The sequence below is a fragment of the Colossoma macropomum genome, unplaced genomic scaffold (assembly GCF_904425465.1).
Source record: "Colossoma macropomum unplaced genomic scaffold, Colossoma_macropomum, whole genome shotgun sequence".
NCBI lineage: Eukaryota > Metazoa > Chordata > Actinopteri > Characiformes > Serrasalmidae > Colossoma > Colossoma macropomum.
Window position 1 is genome coordinate 925537 of NW_023495014.1, and position 19711 is coordinate 945247.

The 19711-nt window shown below is 41.2% G+C and overlaps 1 protein-coding gene across 1 annotated transcript in view; it reads left to right on the forward strand.

Annotated features, from left to right (window-relative positions):
* The window catches only part of zranb3 (zinc finger, RAN-binding domain containing 3), a 94463-nt gene extending 83829 nt beyond the window's left edge, over nucleotides 1-10634 (forward strand). Inside the window, exons 18-20 of the mRNA XM_036561103.1 lie at nucleotides 3582-3948; nucleotides 9391-9522; nucleotides 9910-10634. Coding sequence (XP_036416996.1) covers nucleotides 3582-3948; nucleotides 9391-9522; nucleotides 9910-10008 — 598 coding nt within the window. The 3' untranslated portion in view covers nucleotides 10009-10634. The remainder of the gene's footprint in view (nucleotides 1-3581; nucleotides 3949-9390; nucleotides 9523-9909) is intronic.
* Nucleotides 10635-19711: the final 9077 nt, after the last annotated feature.

The following is a 19711-nucleotide window of genomic DNA, read 5'->3' on the forward strand; positions in this document are numbered from 1 at the left end:
CCACACAAAAATGGTTCAATGACCACAGAATCAAGCTTTTGACATGGCCGTACCAGTCCCCTAACCTAAGCCCTATTGAAAACCTGTAGGGTGAGCTGAAAGAGAGAGTCCAAAAAAGAACCTAGAGCTCTGGATGATCTGGAGAGACTTGGTTTTGAGGAGTTTCAGATTCCATGCTCTGTGTTCTCCAATGTTATCAAGCGTTACAGGAGAAGATCCATTGGCAAAAGGAGGTTGCATAAAGTACCAAATGGGGAAGTGTGAATAATTGTGGTTTTGTTAAAAAAGAGTTTGTATAAGGTTTTTGTTTTAGGCTTTAACTAAATTTACTTCAAATAAAGATTGGATGTCTTTCATATATTACTGTGCAAAAGTGGGAGACCACTCTTAATGGCCATTTTTACTGGAAATTAAATTAAGTACAAGTTATTCATTTTTGAGGAGGTGAGATACAAGATAATCTACTTGCGTAAGAAAGGAAAGGTCAAAGGAAATAAATGAAACAGAAGCTTCAAAACTGAAGGTAAAAATAAACAGATGAGAAGGTAGAGAGATGCGATTGCTATAAACTGTGCAAGACCTGGTAGACCACCCAAACGCACCATCAGATAAACAGTACTTAAAGCTTTCATCTTTGAAAAAGAGAAGAAAAACAAGCTTGCTTCAGGTCTGAAGAAATCCACAGGCGTTTCTGTCCATCCTTCCACTGTGACAAGACAACTCAGCACTGTGGGTCTGAAAGGATATGTAGCTGTCAAGAAGGTGTTACTGAGAAAAAAGAAACACTGAAACTGAATATGTAAGATATGGAGTAAGGTTTTACAGACAGAGAGTCCAAATTTGTAATTGGGATTACTTGAATTGTGAGAAACGGAAAACGCAAACAACTTTGTGTAATTATCTGTTAAGTACGTTTTCTTTTGATGCTGACAAATGAATCACTTGTACATAGTGGCCATTTTGACTGGAAATTAAATAATTGAAGAGTGGTCTCTGCCTAATGCACAGAGACTGAGCTAAAGACTGAGCTAATAACTACCGAGACAAAGGTGCCTGCTGACAGTATTACAATCACACCGCCTTCCTTTTAATCTGTCTGCAGAACTGTTAGGTCATATTAGGACTTGATATTGAAGTTTATGTGAATGAATAACTAATGAATGATTTGACATTCACTAATAGAGTCCCAAAAACAAGATAGACAGTCTAAACTCAAGCTAACCTCCCGGGCTGTTAGCTATGGAAAAGCACACGCACACCATCATACACAAGACAGGTTTTTTGATCATATGTGACAGCTGCTTACTATTCCGCTTAAGTTTGTTAGTGAAGCCCTGACGCCTTCAACTCTGCTACAATGAATTTCGGCCCCCAGCTGATACACCAGCACACTCAGGAGCGTCACATTCTCTTATGTCCACATTTCTTTTTTACCTCTCTCTATCTCTCTCGCTTTTATTATTATCTCTTCCATACTCCCCTCCTCCACACCCCTCTACAGCAGCTGCTGTATCTACTGCTGCACCCCAGGTGTGTCCAATCCAAAAATGGAAATGAATATATATATATTTCTCACTTGGCTTTTGCCTCATCACATTACTTTGCGCGGGTCAGGGTGGGGCAGGGAGTGGAACTGACAGATACATATTTATGGATTTGCAACGCTGGGGGAAAAAAAAAATATTGCATAGCAGTCACAATTTATTTTGAAAGCACATTTCCGTGTGTAATTATGTGTGTAGTGGCAGACTGTTTGCCCTGCTAAACCTCAGATGTGTGTGTCTGTGTGTGTGTGTGTGTGCGCGCTCTGCAGAGCCTGCTGGAGAATGCTTAGCGCAGAGGATGAGGGTTTAATCCAGCGCCTGAAACGCAAACACATACACGCACACGCACGCCAATGTTACTATGGAAACCAGGAGAGGAAAATTAAGCCCTGCTGAGGACCGTCTGGAAGTCTTTTTTTAATCATTATTATTAGTATTATTTTGAAGAGACTTAAAAGAAAGGAAGAGAATGAGAAAAGAGAGACATCAAGCCAAGAAAATAGTGCACGGGAGATAGAAGGCAGAATTACTAGGAGAAGGAGAGAGGAGGGATGGAAGAGGACATTTTTTGCCATGGAACACATCAGCAGTGCTTTCCAGATAAAGTTTAGCATCATAAGCACCTTCATCTCGGCACAGAAAAGCAGCCGGCAAGCACTCATCATTTCACCCACTCACACGCTCACCAGCCCACTCACTCATTCTCACACTCGCCCACTCTCCCTCTCTCTCATATTCTCTCACTCTTGCTCACCTGCTGCCCCCACCTGAACCTGACCAGTGGTAGAAGCCAGCCTGAGAGCACACTACTAAAGAGGCTCTTAACAAGGCCATATTCACCATAAATCTCAGTGTAGGGGTGGTGTTTGGCTTTTTATCTCATGAAAGTACATGGAGAATCTGATCCTAGATCAACGCTCTCACTGAAAGATGCAGACATCGGCTGAAAGCAGCTTTCCAGTGGCAGGAAAAGCTCTATCTAAGAGGCATGAGGATGAAACACAGAGAGGGTGCGAGACTCAGGAGAACCCATGCTCCTCTGGACTGTACCAAATTATAATACTGGTCCAGATATTCACTCACTGGACACTTTATTAGGTACATTAATTTAATATGTAGATAATTTGTATCTACACTCATTGTCCATTTTGTCAGGTAGCACTTTGTAGTTCTGCAGTTACAGATTGTAGTCCATCTGTTTTTTCTGCATAATTTGTTAGCGATCTATCAGTGGTCAGATCCTCACAGAACCTCCACTGAGCAGGTATTTTTTGGATGGTGCACTGTTCTCAGCTCTGCAGTGACACTGACTTAGTATGATAGCGGATGTTACAGTGGTACAAGAGGTACAAGTTTTTAATTACTGTGCAGTTTACTGTCCACTCTATAGATGGACTACAATCAGTAATCATAGAACTACAAAGTGTACCTATGTGTTAAATGGAACTGATAAAATGGAAAATGAGTTTAGATACTGGGTAGATGTATCTAAAAAGTGGCCAGTGAATGTTTGATCATTTTCATGTACAGATATAAGCAAATATTGTAATATCCCTTGTCAAATTACTAATTTAAGTATGATTTTTTTCCTGCAATTTTTAGTGCACAATTTCTGTTTATTTGCTTGACTTTAATATATTGAAAAAAAATAAAATGTAAAATATTAAATGTGTAAAATTTTGCACAGGCCAAATTTTGTTTTTTAATGTTTTGGGAATTTTTCCAATATGATAAAATGAGTGAATAAAGAGTTATTGTGCATTAAAATGTGCAGACGAGTGTCCTCTGTAGAGGATATGTTAACTTATTTTCATTTAGAAAATCAACAATACATCTAATTTGACCAGGGCTGGACAAACCTTTGTATACAGCTGTACATGTCTATCAGTCCTGTTGCAGATGCTGATACATAAACATTTGTAAAACGTAGATATTGAGGCATCTACCTGGATTAGCATTACAGAGAAATATAACATACCGTACATTCATCCGTGCATGAAGTACTATGCGTTTATTCTTCTGTGTGTGTTTCCACAGAGAGGCAGAACCCTGCTCTACTGCCCTGGAGAGCACTGAGTGTGTGGAAACAGGCTCCGGCAGTGAGTCGGGGTACGTGCAGGCACTGGACTCTGGAGGAAACCCACTGTGCCTGTCCTGCCAGAAGCCCAGCGCTGATCACTCAGGCTGGGCTGGGGGCTTCTGCAGTGCTGCCTGCATGGAGGAGTTCCAGCTGCGCTCTAATCAGAGCTACATGCGCGCCCGTGTGCTGGAGGCTGAGGAGGGTGTGTGTCAGCACTGTGGCCTCCACGCCCACCAGCTGTACCTGCGCGTCCGCGACGCCCCACACACACATCGCAAAGAGATACTGGACAACACCTGGCTGGCACAGCTGCCTATCAAACAGGTGCGACACACACTCACGTGTAGAACAGACATACTGGACAACAACAGCTGGCTGGCACAACTACCTCTGAAACAGGAGGGATATACACTAGCTGTCAAAAGTTTGGGGATATCTAAGCAGGTTTATTTTGAGGAAAGCAGTATCACACGTGTAAATATATGTGGTGAGTATTTGAGTATTTGTGCCAGTGCTATTTTGAAAATAATGACACACCCCACTGGGGCTAAACAGTTTAATAAGTGCTTTTAACAATAGTTTGAAAAAGAAAAACACTTTGATCAACATGACTCCAAAGTTATGAAATGTACCCAGAGTATTAGCAAATAGTTTTTTTTTATGCTAACAAAACCTTGACAGGTATTTTCAGATTATATCTAAAATTTAATTTTCAAAAGAAAGCATGGTAATTCCATACTTTTGACTGGCGATGTACATGCATGCACGAGTAGAGCAGAGACATTGAACAATAGCTGGCTAGCAAAACTTCCGAAGCGGTTGCGACTTGCACACACTCCTGAGGAGATTGATTCAAAGCCTTCAGCCTCAGGATGCCTCTTAATTTATCACACACAAACTATTAGAAATGGCACGATACCAATTTGTCTTTACTGATATTGAAACCCATCCCCTGATACCAATACTTTTTTCTTCATAAACTGCTACACTTTAAAATCACTGTTTTAATCGAAGTACTTTACTTAAGATGAGCATCTAAATGTAGGCTATCATTTATCAAACTACTCATTCTGTTACCCCACAGGAAGAAATACATAGCTAACAACATCACATCACACAATGTGAGTGAGTACTATTTCATGTTAGATTTGTTACAAGGTTGGATCAGATCCATTCTTTTTTTCCCTCCTATCAGTGGAGATCAGTGCCAGTACAGTACCAGTACAGTGTGCAGTATTTAGTGTGTCTAGCTTTTGCTTACATACCTCTAAAGTTCAGCCTTAGAAGCTGGTTGCATTTTCTGCTTCTCACAATCCAAGTAATCCCATTTACAAGTTAAACTCATCAGCTCTGCATCTCAGTTGTCCAGTTCTGGTGTTCTAGTGCAGTTTTTCCTTTTTTGGCCTCCCTTTCTCAGTAACGGCTTCCTGACAGCTGCACATCCTCTCAGACCCATAGTGTTGAGATGTCTTCTCACAGTGGAAGGATGAATAGAAACACTTGTTTTTTTTTGTTTTTTTTTGTCCGATATGAAGCGAGAGTGGAGCTTGATTTTCTCCTTTCTCTGTAAATTGAAATGCTAAAGTACTGTTTATCTGATTGTGATAGTTTTGGTGGTCTACCAGGTCTTGCAAAGTTGTTAGATATCCTGTTTTTTCAGGATTATTTTATGTCTAATGTCATCATAAAAACCCCTTTAGCCATTTTAGATGCACTAGAGAAAGAAATTTCAAGACAGCTAAGGTGTGTTGGGTGGTTGCTTGTGTGAACAACAGTGTCTGTTTGAAGGGAAACAATGTCAGTGAAAGGTTTGGGAACAGCTATCTTGTTTGTTTTAGGACTGGAAGGATGGAAGGATGGTGCACAAAAGAGTAAAGAGTGGACATACTGATAAACACTGAGAGATTTGATATACTTTGTGTGGCAGAATTTCCTGTTAAAAATAGGTTTTCCGTTAGTACTGAAAGATGAACAACTTGTACTTAATGGCTGTTTTGACTTGAAATTAAAGAAGCAGAGGGGTTGTCTCTGACTTTTTACAGTACTAAATATTATAAATTGTAACTATTTTTTACAATCTACCTTTACAATATACTAGAAGGTCTTGTTTTTAATAATTAAAAGCAACCAGATGATTAACACCTTGTTTACCTGTAAAAGCTGCTTCATCAGTAGAACCTAAATACATTGTCAGAGAAGTACAAGACTAGTAACACCTCTAAAATGCAATATAACAAAATATTACCTGTCTGAGAGGTGAAACTTCTGTTCAGCACTAATATACAGAATCTGAGGGGTGTCCCTGGGGGGTGTGGTGTTAACAGACTGCCTGGTCTGTCAGATTGGCATTGATTTTTTTTCCCACAGTGCACTGCTGCAAGATGGAGGTTTGATTTTTGTTTGACATTTCTAGCCGAGCTGCCGGCAGCGGCAGCGGCAGCGGCGGCTTCAGATCAATGAGAGGCTTTCTACTCTAACTGGCCCTCAGTACAAAAGCCCAGCTCATATCACACACACTGCTGCTTACACTGTACGGAGGAATTAATGTAGAAGTATTGAGACCTGGAAAGGTGTGTAGGTGTGTGTGTGTGGGGGGTTGTGAGAGAGAGAGAGGGAGTGTGAGTGTGTTGAGCTCATGAGGAGAAATAAGGTGTAGGTGGGTGTTGAAGGGAAGGTATTGGCAGCCTAACAGAGCAAGTATGTGTTTGTGTGTGGTGATATTGGCAGTCCAGAGCAGTGTTTGCTTTTAACTCTTTGTGAGGACCTGATGATGGGAAAAGAAGTTTTTTTCCAAAGTAAGGACATTTTTCTATTCCTTGTGAGAAAAGCTTTTTGAGGATATAGTACTGGTGCTATAATAGTTCTAGTTGTTGCACAAAGATAAAACCTACATAAAATACTTCACAGTTTTATTAGTATCTCTATAAATGGAACAAATTGTCATAAATAAATTTCATAAATCAATACAAAATATTTAATTTAAAAATGTTACCTTTTTATTGTTTTTATGGATTTATTGAATTTATGGATTTTATAAGTAAAACATGGAACATAAAACACATTCCACCCATCCCCACCCTAAACATACTCCAGTAGTATACAACCCAAAAACCAACACCAGAGACTTGACCAGTAGAGCTGAAATATGGACGTGAGAACAGCATAAACTAATCATACATGCATTCAAAAGAAGAATGAATGAATTAATGAATAAATAAAAATGAATTATTATTTAAATTATTAATTAAAAAAAAAAAGGTTACCTAACAAACTACATGTGCGATTTTTAATTTATTTAGTTAATTCTAAAAACTGAAGAAGCTAGTAAAGGCCAATCTGCGCAGCAGACTTAACTTTGAGTCCAGAGGCATCTTTGCAATGATATTTTTTTCAACATTCGAAAAATCTTATGTCGTTGCGGGCTTTATGTGATATTACAGCTCCATAATAAACAACTTTCGAACATTTTGTAAATTGCGACGGCCTTTATTTACAGACGTTTGTTTTCATTCTGTAATGTTTGACCTGATAGAGTACCATTACTAACTACAACACCAGAACTTAAGCTGGGTTGCTGTTCACATGACTACGCTTGAGAAAATGGCTTGGGCCGTGGCGAAATGTTTGATACAGCACATACTATGTAGTTAGAAAAGCCCACGAATAATTGACTATGAATAGTCTACTACAACTTCCATGAGCACTTGAACTTGACACAGCATTTGAATGGAGGTACATGCAAAGGTCTATCTATAATCTGTCCACACTGTAATCATGCTACAATATTGTTGCACTGTCTAGATCTGAGTGTAGGCATAGCACCATTAGCTGATAGCATACTCAGCTACAGTATTGCCAATGTCAGTGGAAGTACTTACAAACATAGTAATACCAACATGTGTATCTGTGCGAGAGGGGACTTATTAAGTGCCCACAGTGTGTGTATTGAAGGGCTTGGCCTGTGCGTGTGTGTATCGACCGAGGTCATGAAGGGAAACTCCCCCTCTTGTATTAAGTGGTTATCGTCCTCTGTGGGCTCCCGGAGCTCTGTGGAGATTGGGGATAATTATGGGATGGTGCTGTTTTTGTCTTTGGGAAGAAGGTGGATTGATTTCCGCGTCGTAGCTTCCCCTGAGGCTCAGAGCCTAAAACGGCCTCCGCAAGCTGAAATGCCAGCGCTTTGGTTCAGCTTTCAGTTCAGCTCTCGCAGGACCCCTCACTCTTCAGTCTTTACTCTCCCTCACACACACACTCACATTCTCAGTCTTTCCCACTCAAGCTAAAGCTCTTCTGAAGCTGCCATAGTCCCTCACCGCTGCTCAGCGAGCCAAAACAGCCTAGAGAGCAATTTGGAAAGGAGAACTACATTACCCAGAATCCCCTGGGGCTCAGCAGTTGCAGGCCGTCTAATGATTTCTCCTGTTTCTTTTCACAGCAGCAGGGAAACGGCAAACCACGGCTTTGCAAACACACAGGCACACAAACATTATTTTGCTGTGCTTTTGAGGAGCTGTGTATATTACAGCAAGTGCTGAGCCATATATTGTCTGGACCGGTATACTTGTATAGGTGTCACACAGAGATAGCAAAACGATGTTGATAGACACTTGGTTATTAAAACTCGGTTAACAGTAATATGTCCATGTATGTGCTGGATGCTTCCAAATGAAAAGTTCGTCCAACGTTACTTCTGAAATCAAGGGTATTAATATGTTTTATTAATAAGTTTGTCCCTCATTTGCTGCAGTAAAAGCTTCTACTATTCTACAGAGGCTTTACACTAGATGTTGGAACATTGCTCTGATTGCATTCAGATGAATTAGCATTAGTGAGGTCAGGTACACCACACTTATCCCAGATTGCGGCAGTGTGGGAAATACCCCCTGGCATTCAGGGGGTCCCTTGTAGGCTGGCCGCTCCAGCATGGCTGGCTGCTAACTCACTCACCATAGTAGCGCCGGCGCTGATGCGAGCTTCAATGGTAACAAAATGTTCGGTTTACAATTCTTCTTTTCTAGTTTAACACATTAATTGAGATCTTACACATCTCCTTTTTTCTATTTGGTTTGAGAAATGAATAACAATTCACTCTTTCCACTACCCTTTGGCAAGTTTTCAGAGTTACAAACATGCTAGGGACACGGTAAAGGTTTTCAGAGGCATAGTTATGGTTGCTAGCCTATGAAGGACCAGCTAGGTGAACCCATTTGCTACAGCACCACCCTAAGGCAGACCAGTGCTGCATCTCTAGTTAGTTAAGAATAATAAAGACAGAAGCTTGCTGACGGTGGGTGAACATATAACGTCATACTGTGATATATTTGGACTCTGACCAAGACTCTTACCATAACCTCATTAATAGGCAATATCTAACTGTAACAGTAAGTAACCCGAAAGAGAAAACATCCTTAAGTTGTTTTTGAGGGGAAGTGGGCATGTCCCTTCAAGATCAGTGAGATTTTACAATCTATTGAGTCCCCTTAAGGAATAAAAACATGCATTCTCACACACAAACACACCAGTTATACACTGCCAATATTCTGCTAGCATGAAAGATTGAAGTGTGAAATCAGTTTGGATGAAAAAAGCGGCTGCAGAGTCACTGGCACTTTTAATAACGAGGCACAGACTATGGCCATCTGTTCTTGGCTTTAGAGTAGAGAAATGCATCCTCTAGGTCTGCATCCCTTATGGTAGCCTTTCTGTCTTCTTAACTAGTGCACCTTTAAACTGTGTGTGTGTTTGTGTGTGTGTTTTGTGTTGTAGCTGAACGAGATGATTCGTAACCCAGTGGAAGGCCAGTTCTGGCAGGTGGACCACATCAAGCCTGTCTACGGCGGAGGAGGCCAGTGTCTACTGGACAACCTGCAAACGCTCTGTACCATCTGTCACCGCATGGTAAAGAAGCTTTCAGCTGTCTACACACTACACTACTGTTTGCACACTGGTATGTTTCTGTAGCATATTTTACTCCAGGGAGGTGTTTCACAAGGCAAGATTTCTTAGTTAGCCCTGTCCAACAGAAGTGTCCCTTAACTATTCTCTTATTGGACAGACTTGACTTTTGGCTTAAGTCATCTGGCTGACAGAGAAATACTGCTTTGTGAAATACCCTCACATTTTACTGCAAGTGCTCCTGCTTTACTCAGATTATCGAATGCAAAATTAGCATCTGGACATTTTTCAAGTATACTGTAACATAACCTGTTGTCATACTGGTCCCACCCCCCCACTCTTGACTCCTCATGTGAGATGTTGACGTGTAACTGATGTCTTTTATTGCAGAGGACTGCACAGCAGGCCAAAGAGAGGAGTCAGATGAAGAAAGGACAAGCTGCTTCTAAACTGGCATCTGACATCACCCGATTTTTCATGAAGAAATAACTGCTTTTGTCAGGTTTTACTCATGTTTCAGTTCATTAATGAATGCAGAAGTTAGAAAAGAGATTCAGATCTGTGATAGCTTTGAAAACTCTGAATGTAATTGACACTGATACTGCTGCCACAGCAGTGACGGGTCCACACAGTATGTGGCTCTGTGTGAAAGCAAGCATTTTCTTGCTTTAAATGCGAAATGGTGAGCTGGCAGATGCTTGTGTGGAGCTGTGGTCAAGATGCTCACGGCACACAGTAAAAAATTGGGCCCCACTTTATTTAGATAGCCCACAATCTATAGACAGTAGTCTATTCAAATTAACCAGGGTACCAGGGTTAGATTTAGGACCAGGGTTAGGGTTAAATATATAGTTGAACTTAGTTAAATACAAGATAAACATCTACAGCGGACTATCTAAATAAAGTGTTACCAAAAATTGTGATTGGTTAAAGGGCTTATTTGCATATCGCACAGCTGTATGCGATATCAGTATTGCAAAGGCCAGTATCACGATAATGATTAACAAGCATTGTATTACACTCTACACTCTTTAAGATGGTTCTTCAAGGGTTTTTAGTAAAGACAGTGGTTCTCTACAGAACCATGAACACTAAAGAGCTGTTTGCTGCTTAAAAGGTTTTTTTCTTCATGAAATGGTTGTTCAGATTGTCTTTACTAAAGAACCCTTGAGCAACCATCATTTTTAAGAGTGTAGCTTACAGCAGCAGAGGTAGCCAGTGCAGTGCCCAAAGGCAAATGTGGACATTTCAAAATAAAGTATTCTTATAGTTAATTCTTGACCAGTGTTGGAACTATTCTTTAAAGTCCAGACTCTAGTTCTGGTGCTATTCGACTTCCACAACTAGATTTCTACTATTGCTGTTGACATTTGTGTAGCTCTATTTGGGAGAGTTGGGTTTTGGGGCTGCAGCACAGGAAAAGTGAGGGAAGGAGGGAAGGAGGCAGAAAGAGAGTTAGCAGAGCACAGCAGCAGGTGTGAGAGAACTGGCTGTTCCCAGAGTGACCGGCGTGGTCTCAGTCTGGTACTGCTGAGTTGGTTCTACTGAATGATAAAGCTTATCTTCAGAGAAAGAGTGAGATAGAGGGAGAGAAAAGAGCCTCGGCTTTCTTCTTTGGTGTTATTTTTAACGTGTGCAGGCTTTCGTAGTGCCAAGGTACGCCTTAGCGTCGTCGTGTTTACTTTCTCCTCATACCGCCTGTGATGATCATGATAGCGTGGTGGAACTTGACAGAACATAAAAAAAGGAAAAAAAAGACTGTAGAAAGTCTTTGCCTGTCCCTTTGTGTGTATGTGTGTGCATGTGAGAGAATGTTCAAGACTGTGTGCTTCACCAACAAAGTACATATATACATGATAAAAAAAATGTGCACAAGTGTTCAATTTCTGCATGAATCACTACCTGGTGTTTTTGTTATTATTATTATTATTATTATTATTATTATTATTATTGAAAAAGTCCTGCTGAAAAACTTGTGCCTTATTTGAATCCATCTCAGTTCCTTACGTAAACTCGACAAATGCCATGGGGACACGTACAGCCTGTCGCCATAGCAACAGGCTCCGATGATAGGCACCCATGTGGATAGAGGCTTTTTTTTTTTTTCCTTTTTTCATAAACCAACTGCATTTCTGTTTATAGAAATTCTACGAGACAAGTTAGCAACTTTAATTCATCCTTCTGAACCTCCTGCTGCATACAATGCTGCATCAATTGAATCGCATTCACACAGTGGAAATTTCCAGGAAAAGAAAATGGATGAGAATGTCTGGTCCACATGCCTTTGTACCTGTGTAATCAAAATCAGCTTTGTGATTAATAAAAGACTGCTATGTGAACAAATGTTTTTGGGACAGTAGCTGGGTACAGAACTTACTATCTAAAGATTAATAAAGGAACATTAAGCCGAGTGAAAGTACCTCCCTCTGTCTCTCTTTCTCTGCAGTAAATTCAGCACAGTGCTTCTCTTTTTTCCTCGTGCTGCATGTCCAGACTGGTCAGCACTGTTTTAAAAGCCTTGAATGGGTTACAGAAAGCACTGTGATGGTGCATTCAAATTTCTGTATAAACTAAGATAAGAGGCAGGTCTGGCGTAAAATAATATGGTCATGTAGCAATATTACTGTAGTTGTAAGCAATATGTATCTTGTACTACTGTACTACATTACAATAATCATGTTGGTTAAATTACATTTGAGGCAGATGCTTAGCTTCAAAATAATTATGTCCACATCATAAGCTAGGTGTGGACAAAATATCCAGATAAAGTGTGATAAAAGGCCTGAAAAGGTTGCTTCTGTGACTTAGGGCTAGTTAAAGCCCTAAGCCTTGACACAGATTAAGCCCTCTATATTAACTGGCCTTTTGTGATTCATTCGCACACCACTACTTTTCTGGCAGTTTGAGTTCACAAGTCATCCTTTTAGAAGAGCAGACCGTGCCGTGATGTATTACCCAGACTGGTCAGCTTCTCCGAGGATGCTGGGATGCTCGCCTCACTGCCATTAACGTAAAGGTCAAAGAAATGGATGTGTCTTCATGCTCCGTCTTTTTTTTTACCTGGTATCCATGAACGGAGACACTACCTCAGCTGCTTTAGACTGGAGATGACTAAAGCATGTCTGAGTTTTCTTTTGTCCTCCTTTCACTCTCCAGTCTATGCTGGAATAAGTATTACAAGCATCTCATATACCAAAGGCATTGAAAAGCCAGACTGTGCTTTTGTATCTGCCTGTAGACACCAGAATTCACCAAATCAGGTGTGCCTGGAAAGGTCACATGACCAGTTGTCAGTCATTCTTCTATCTCCTAAAATTATTAACAAAATCTTCCCCTGTGTTACTTGTGTGGCTTAAAGATTTCCCAGTTTAAATGACTGAACTGTTCTGAGGTATTAACTGCCCAATGTTTATTTTGTACCATGTTGACTTGTGTAACGTGACAAATATGTGCATGTTTTCTAAAAATGATTTAATCTTCCACAGAGAGATACCGAAAAGCGGTTTATGGGTGAGTGTAGCTCGAAGAAGCTTGCAGAGGCCATAACATGCATATATCTAAAAATCTCAACTACAAAATGCAAAATGCAAATCTGCTTTGTTGCATGTTAAGCTAACGCTGATTGCCTAACCAGTCACGCTGGGGGTGGGGCGAGGCCCAGACAGCAGTGACCCCGAAGCAGAGCTAGCACCAAATCAAAATGGAGCAGTTCGAGCATCGGTCTAAAGAAGAAGTGCAATGTTACACACAGTTATATGACCACCTTCAAAAAAATTACAAAAACTGAGTATTCATTCTTGGACAAAGAAGGCAAAAATACATTCCTCAAAAAATACAATTCCTCCTCATTTTCGGTTCTGGTTTGGACACTGCCCCCTAGTGACATCAGTGGCTTAGAAGGCAGGGTTTGCCGGAATACAAGTGGGGGAAAATCACCACGCAATTACGTTGGCAGGCTTTGATACGAACATCTGAGCACAATGCCTGCACGTTTGTAAAGATGCAAACGCAGATGTGTAATTCGGCCTTCCAAACAAGCCTGCATTGTTTTGTTTCACTTTGTCTTGTCTTCTTTTGGTGAGTACCACCTCATAGTAGTATTGGCTACTAGCATCTCATGTTATGAATTAGATTTGGCTCACAAGCAGTTGCTGACAGCCAATCCTAGTGCAGAAGTTTGAACTGCTAACCAATCATAGTGTAGGATTACAAACTACTAGCCGATCATAATGCAAATTACTAAACAGTTATAACACAGAAATAAGAACTGCTAGCCAATCCTAGCACAGGAATACAATCTACCAGTCAAGTAAAGTGTAAAACTAGTAGCCAATTGGAGCCCAGAAGGCAGTGTTTGCCAGAATACAGGTGGGGGAAAATCCCATGCTGTTCCAGGCCCGCTGGTGAGTAATGAACATGTCAAACCCGCAGGCTGGTGACGAGCCCTCTCTGTCCCTGTCAAACCCGGCTGAGCCACCGTGGCTCCGCTTTATTATGGGGGGAAAAAGGGTCCACAACGACTTTAATAACATGGAGACAGACTGATATTGAGCAGGGCATCAGGACAGATTCAAATGACTTTTTTTGTTGTTTAGGAGAGGAGGGGAAACAATAACATGGGCAGAGGTAATAAAGGAGCGGACATGAGCACAAGAAACTTTTGCTTGTCACAGTCAAGGCCAAGACAACCTTTATGCTATCCCTCTCCTCACTGACCTCTCATATGTCCAAGTTTCAGGACAAATTTTTCATCACTGCAACCTCCTCCAATAAGCTGCCCTGCTAATAGTGCTTTGATCAATAAGAGGAAATCATTTTATGTTCAGCGTTAGTCACTTTATGGTTGAAGTATGCCCAATTTTATGTACTGAAGTTGAGGTCTGTTGCTTTGGTTGTCGTGAAATGTGACATCACTGACACCACACCCTTAGCAACAGCGTTGTTATATCTGCCAACAGCAACTAATTTGAGAGCCTTCAGCTTTTTTATTAACAAAATATTAATGAACAAGTGATTAAGATGAAAATGCATTTGTTGGCTTTCTATTTTATGCTTTCTGTGCATAAGAATTCAGCAAAATGCAAGAATCTGTTTTTGTAAGACCTCAACCCCAACTTCCTACTTGGCAGGGTCTCAAGGTTGATAAGCATGTCTATCCTTCTGCTTTCAGCAAAAGCATGATGCCTTTCATGCCTTTGTTCATGCCTGCACTTTCAGTGATGTTGAATCAGTGGCTGATGACTTTCCCACATGCTGCATAACCCGGCAGTAGTCTTTCTCCTTCAGTTTTCCTGCTGATCAGTGGAAATGCAGTGCTTGACCCTGAAGATCAGTTGTGTTTCCTTCTGCGACCACGGAATGTAAACGTCCCTCGGTGATGTTAGATATTGCCACTGGCTTTTGAGGTGGCTCTATGTATATAGCGTAAAACCACACTGTTGCTTGGAAGCTTGAATTGCATGCCAATATGTCTGCCAAAGGAAACAGCCCTAGTCCACATTATCTTTAAAGACATCAATCATAATCCCCTAGCCTGGATGAGGCCGTGCTTATAAACGGGTGGCATTTATTAAAGGCATTGCATTAAGTGCTGCAGACCCCCTTCTCTTCCACACTCACTGTGCACATGGCTGGATCACCTGTAGACTTGGACATTTCCCATAGTTCCTTTTAGAAGTGATCTCTAAGAAGGCTCTGCCCTCCACAGAGAAAACCTGGAAGAGTTATAGGCTGTAGAGTTAAAATAAGTCTTTCAGAAATATGCCTCATCAGTCCACAGAGCTACTGTTTGCTGTCTCAAACTTAAAATGTGAACATATATATGTATTATTTACCACTTAAAATTAATTTCAAATGACACTTCAAATGAAACGTATGACCAATTTTAATATTGCTGCCCTTTTACATTTACAAATACAGTGGGTACCACCAGATATCAAAGCTACAGTCTAGGTCCTGGGGTTTTGAGACTTCTCTGGTGGAAATGTGGAAATGCATGCTGTTGCATCGATTGTGCTTTGGAGCCCTTCCCCGAGCAGATGAATCCGATGCTTGCGAGCGCATTAAAAGACTATTCAAAGCAAACTCAGTCAAAACTTGGTGAACAACCTGTTTTCCGAAGATTTAAGTGAATTATCAGCTGTAATCATCATATATGAATCAGTATAATGTTGATTTTGCATTTGAAACCTAAACATTGAGCCAAGCCTTCCTTTTGAGCCTGCAAGTGTGATGTTAATATGTAAAGACGTATGGCGTAGTCCAAAGAACTCCCGTGAAGTCCGACCCATCGCCTCTGACTTTTAAATTACTGTTTCAGGCTTTACAGTGTGACTCGCAGCATCACACACACACCATTTTTTAATGTGTTTTGACTCTGCTACTACTTTCAATAAATATTATCTTGGGGAAAGTTTATCGCTGCTGTCGGAACAAATTACTCGTATCTCCATTTTTCTCAATTTTTGCTTTTTTGACAAAAATCTAAATGCTTGTTTCTCTTTACATAGTGCGTTAATTTCATGGTGAATGGACCAAAAGAAATGGCCCAAAATGACTTGGAAAAAAGTCTGGTTCCATTGACTTACATTAAAAGTATGTTTTTTCTTTCTCCTGTAAAGATACCGTTTTGGAGATACAAGGTTTTGTTCCACAAAATGTCTTGGGCCCTTCATAGTAAGCATTTTTCTCCACTTTGGTTTAGAACAATATTGCCGAACGGCTGCTGTTATAGTTGTCCCCTCAGAAGTGCCCTACGTAGGCTTCATTTATGCCAGGTGGCCTGAACTGTTGGTACATGCAACTAGGTCACATGGTAATTCTCAGACATTAGGAGTTGATGAAGATCAACCGAATGCAGCTGAAGGCACCATAAGTACACGATTCATTTTATCCCTGACCCGAGACCCGCGCCGACCCCACTAACGCGCACCTCAGCGCTACCTTCAAACTGATCTCAGATCAGCACAAACAGGGCTGCTCACCAGCACACAACACATAAGCTCCATCCAATTAATTACCGTAATCACCTCAGGGAGGCAGCAGCGGCCCTCGGCTAAGCTGCCGAATCAGCGAGAGTGCTTGGGGAGCCTCAGCCAATAGGGGAGCAGATGGAGGGGTGTGGGAGGAGGAGGGTTGGGGGGGTTATGGCGCACGCGCAGGTGTTTGGCCCATGATGCAGGGCAGGATGGTTGTTGAGGTGTTGAGAGAGTTGAGTTGATCTGGGCGTAATTTCTTCCTTCTGTCTCCATCTGTAGTTATGCCCATTAATCAGCCTGTTCCCACAAGCATAAAAGAACTGATTATTTAACCAAAAAAAACACAACAGAATCAGCTGGCCTAAGCACATTAACGCACACGGGCACGTGAGCGCACCTTCCTGCCGAAAATGTGGAGGTTAGCTGTTGCTAAATGAGTTTCTAATGATGAGCAGCAAGTTGAGTAAAGCAGTGAAGCAGATGTGGGCAAAACCTTGAAGGGTGAGAAAGTGCTTAATGGGCCACGTTTGCTAAAGTCGTTTGATAAATAGAGAAATGAATGTTGTTCTTTTGTGCTACCGGAGGTGGTCTGTCTGTCTCTTTCGCAATCTTTCTCTCTCTCTCTTATCACTGTTGATAGGAGAGGCTCAGTCGGCGTCTTGCAGGATGCATTGGCCCTCAGTGGATAATGACCAAAACACAATAAGGCTCCTCAGAGGGGGATCTAGAAAAGAGAGAGAGAGAGGGAATAAGGTGCTTAAGATAATTCATATTTCCCCTCAACCCTCGGCAGATTAATGGCTGAAGCTTTAGCTGTTTTCTTCCCGAATATTACATTACCCATACGCACTTCAATTACCCACCCCACTCTCTCTGCATAGAGGCTGCCTCGGGCCGTGCGGGCCCCGTCTTCCTGACAGCTCGAAAGCTCTATGACATTGAACGCAGAGCGAGAGAAAAGGAGAGAGAGAGAGATTATATGATCTAATATTGATTCATGAGATGAGTGATACGGCTAAAGTAAACAACAATTTACACTAGCCAAGACGTGGCCTCTGGCAGCCAATAAAACGGCTGCAAAAGTAAGCGGACTCCGGGGTTGATTGAAAAATAAACGGGTGCATGTTTCCACTCGTCTGTTGGATTTTAAAGAGAAGTGCTCAGACTTATTGAGTGGCCACTTGCAGTGATCCAGTGGTGACCAGAGTTCATCTTCTGGCAAAGATGGTGAACTGAGGTCTATGAGATTGCAAACGCATTTAAAAGCCACAAAAGTGGCAAGAATCCTTCAAGTGTGTGATAAAAAAAAACACTGAATACCTTCTAGAATACACAAATCCAATATATTAGCAAAAGCAGAGGAAACTTAGATGAAATATTACTCAAGTAAAAGGCCCTTATTTATATTTATACTTCAGTTAAAGTTCCACAAAACTTGCTTTTAAATGTACCCAAGTTGCCATGGTAAAGGTACTGTAAGCTATTATTATACTATTTTAATGAACCGTTCCTGTTAAGAAGAGCTGTGTGGCTGCCAGCATGAAAAACAATTTAAAAAGCAGGCAAACCTTCCTGTTTATTAATGATTTAACATTTAGCTGTACAACTTTTTACCCCACATGGGCAAAAATATGTAGATCCCTGAATACGACAACGTTCCAAAAGCATTACTCTTCTGAAGGCTTCCCACTAGATTTTGGAACATGGCTACAAGAGCGTTAGTGAGGTTGTGCACTAAAAGTAGGTGATGAGTTCTGACTAACAGTGGGTGTTCCAATTCATCTCAAAGTCAGCAAACTTAAATTATTAATAATTAAATACTGGATATGAGTGCAGACTGTCATAGCCCCCCATTTTAGGGCCTCAAAAGTAATTGGACAATCGCTTACTCAGCTGTTCCCTGGCCAGGTGTGTGTTGTTCCCTCATTAGTTCACTCACTGGTAAGCCTCAAAAACAGGAAGACCAGATTACTCCCAAATAGGCCTGTACAGTTCTGGAACAAGATCTTATGGACAGATGAGACAAAGATCAACTTGAACCAGAATAATGAGAAGAGTATGGAGAAGGGAATGAACTGCTCATGACCCAAAGTATCGTCTATGAAGCATGGTGGAGGTAGTGTTATAATGTATGGCTGCCAATGGAACTGGTTCACTTGTATTTATTGATGATATGATTGCTGACAAAAGCAGCAGGATGAGGTCTGAAATGTATAAGGCTGTATTATCTGCTCAGATTCAGCCAAATGCTGTAAAACTCATCGGATGGCACTTGACAATGCAGGTGGACAATGACCAGAAGCATGCTGCAAAAGCAACCCAAGACTTTTTTTAAAAGGCAAAGGAGTGGAAGTGTTCTGCAATGGCCAAATCTATCACCTGACCTCAATACAATCAGTGTGCATTTCACTCAGCGAAGGTAAAACATCCCAAGAACAAGCAGGACCTGAAGACAGCTGCAAAAGGTGTGGCAGAGGATCACCGGGGAAGAAACCCAGCATCTGATGATGTCTGGGTTCCAGACTTCAGACAGTCACTGACTACAAAGGACAACCAGCAATTGAAAATGACGCTTTAATTTATGATTGTTTGTTTGTCCAATTATTCTTGAGCCCCTAAAAATGAGAGGGGTAATGTATGAAATGTTTGTAATTCCAAGATGTGAATGTATATATGCAATGGGAATAAGGATGGGGATGTAAAGACCCTCAAATGAAAGCTAAAGGCTTTCTCTGTATAAGTGTTTCCCAAACTTTGGCAAGTCACAGCCCACACATAAGAGCACAAAAGCTTTTGCTGTCCACAAGTCAATGAGAGCCCAAGAGCTAAACGTGTTTGGCAGCTACCAAGTACCAGAATGTCGAGCTGACGTAAGGAAAGCTACAAGTTCTGGCTCAATTCGACAGGTTTAGATAAATATTCACTGCGTTTAGTCTCCAAAAGATGGTGTAAATTATTGAGTTTCAAAGCTTCATTTGAAAACGCTTCAGAGAAAACAGAAAAGAGAGCTAGTTACTCGTTTTCACTTCCCACATACTCGATGCCCAGAACTACGTTTTTACCACGGTATTTACTTCGTTTGGGTGATAGCACTGAAAATACAAACGTAACTAGCTAGCATTGTGCCAGAACAATGAATGAGCTACGCCCTCACCCACTGAAAGTGAAAAGGAACTCTGGGACATGTAGGAATCATACATTAATACAGAGGGTTC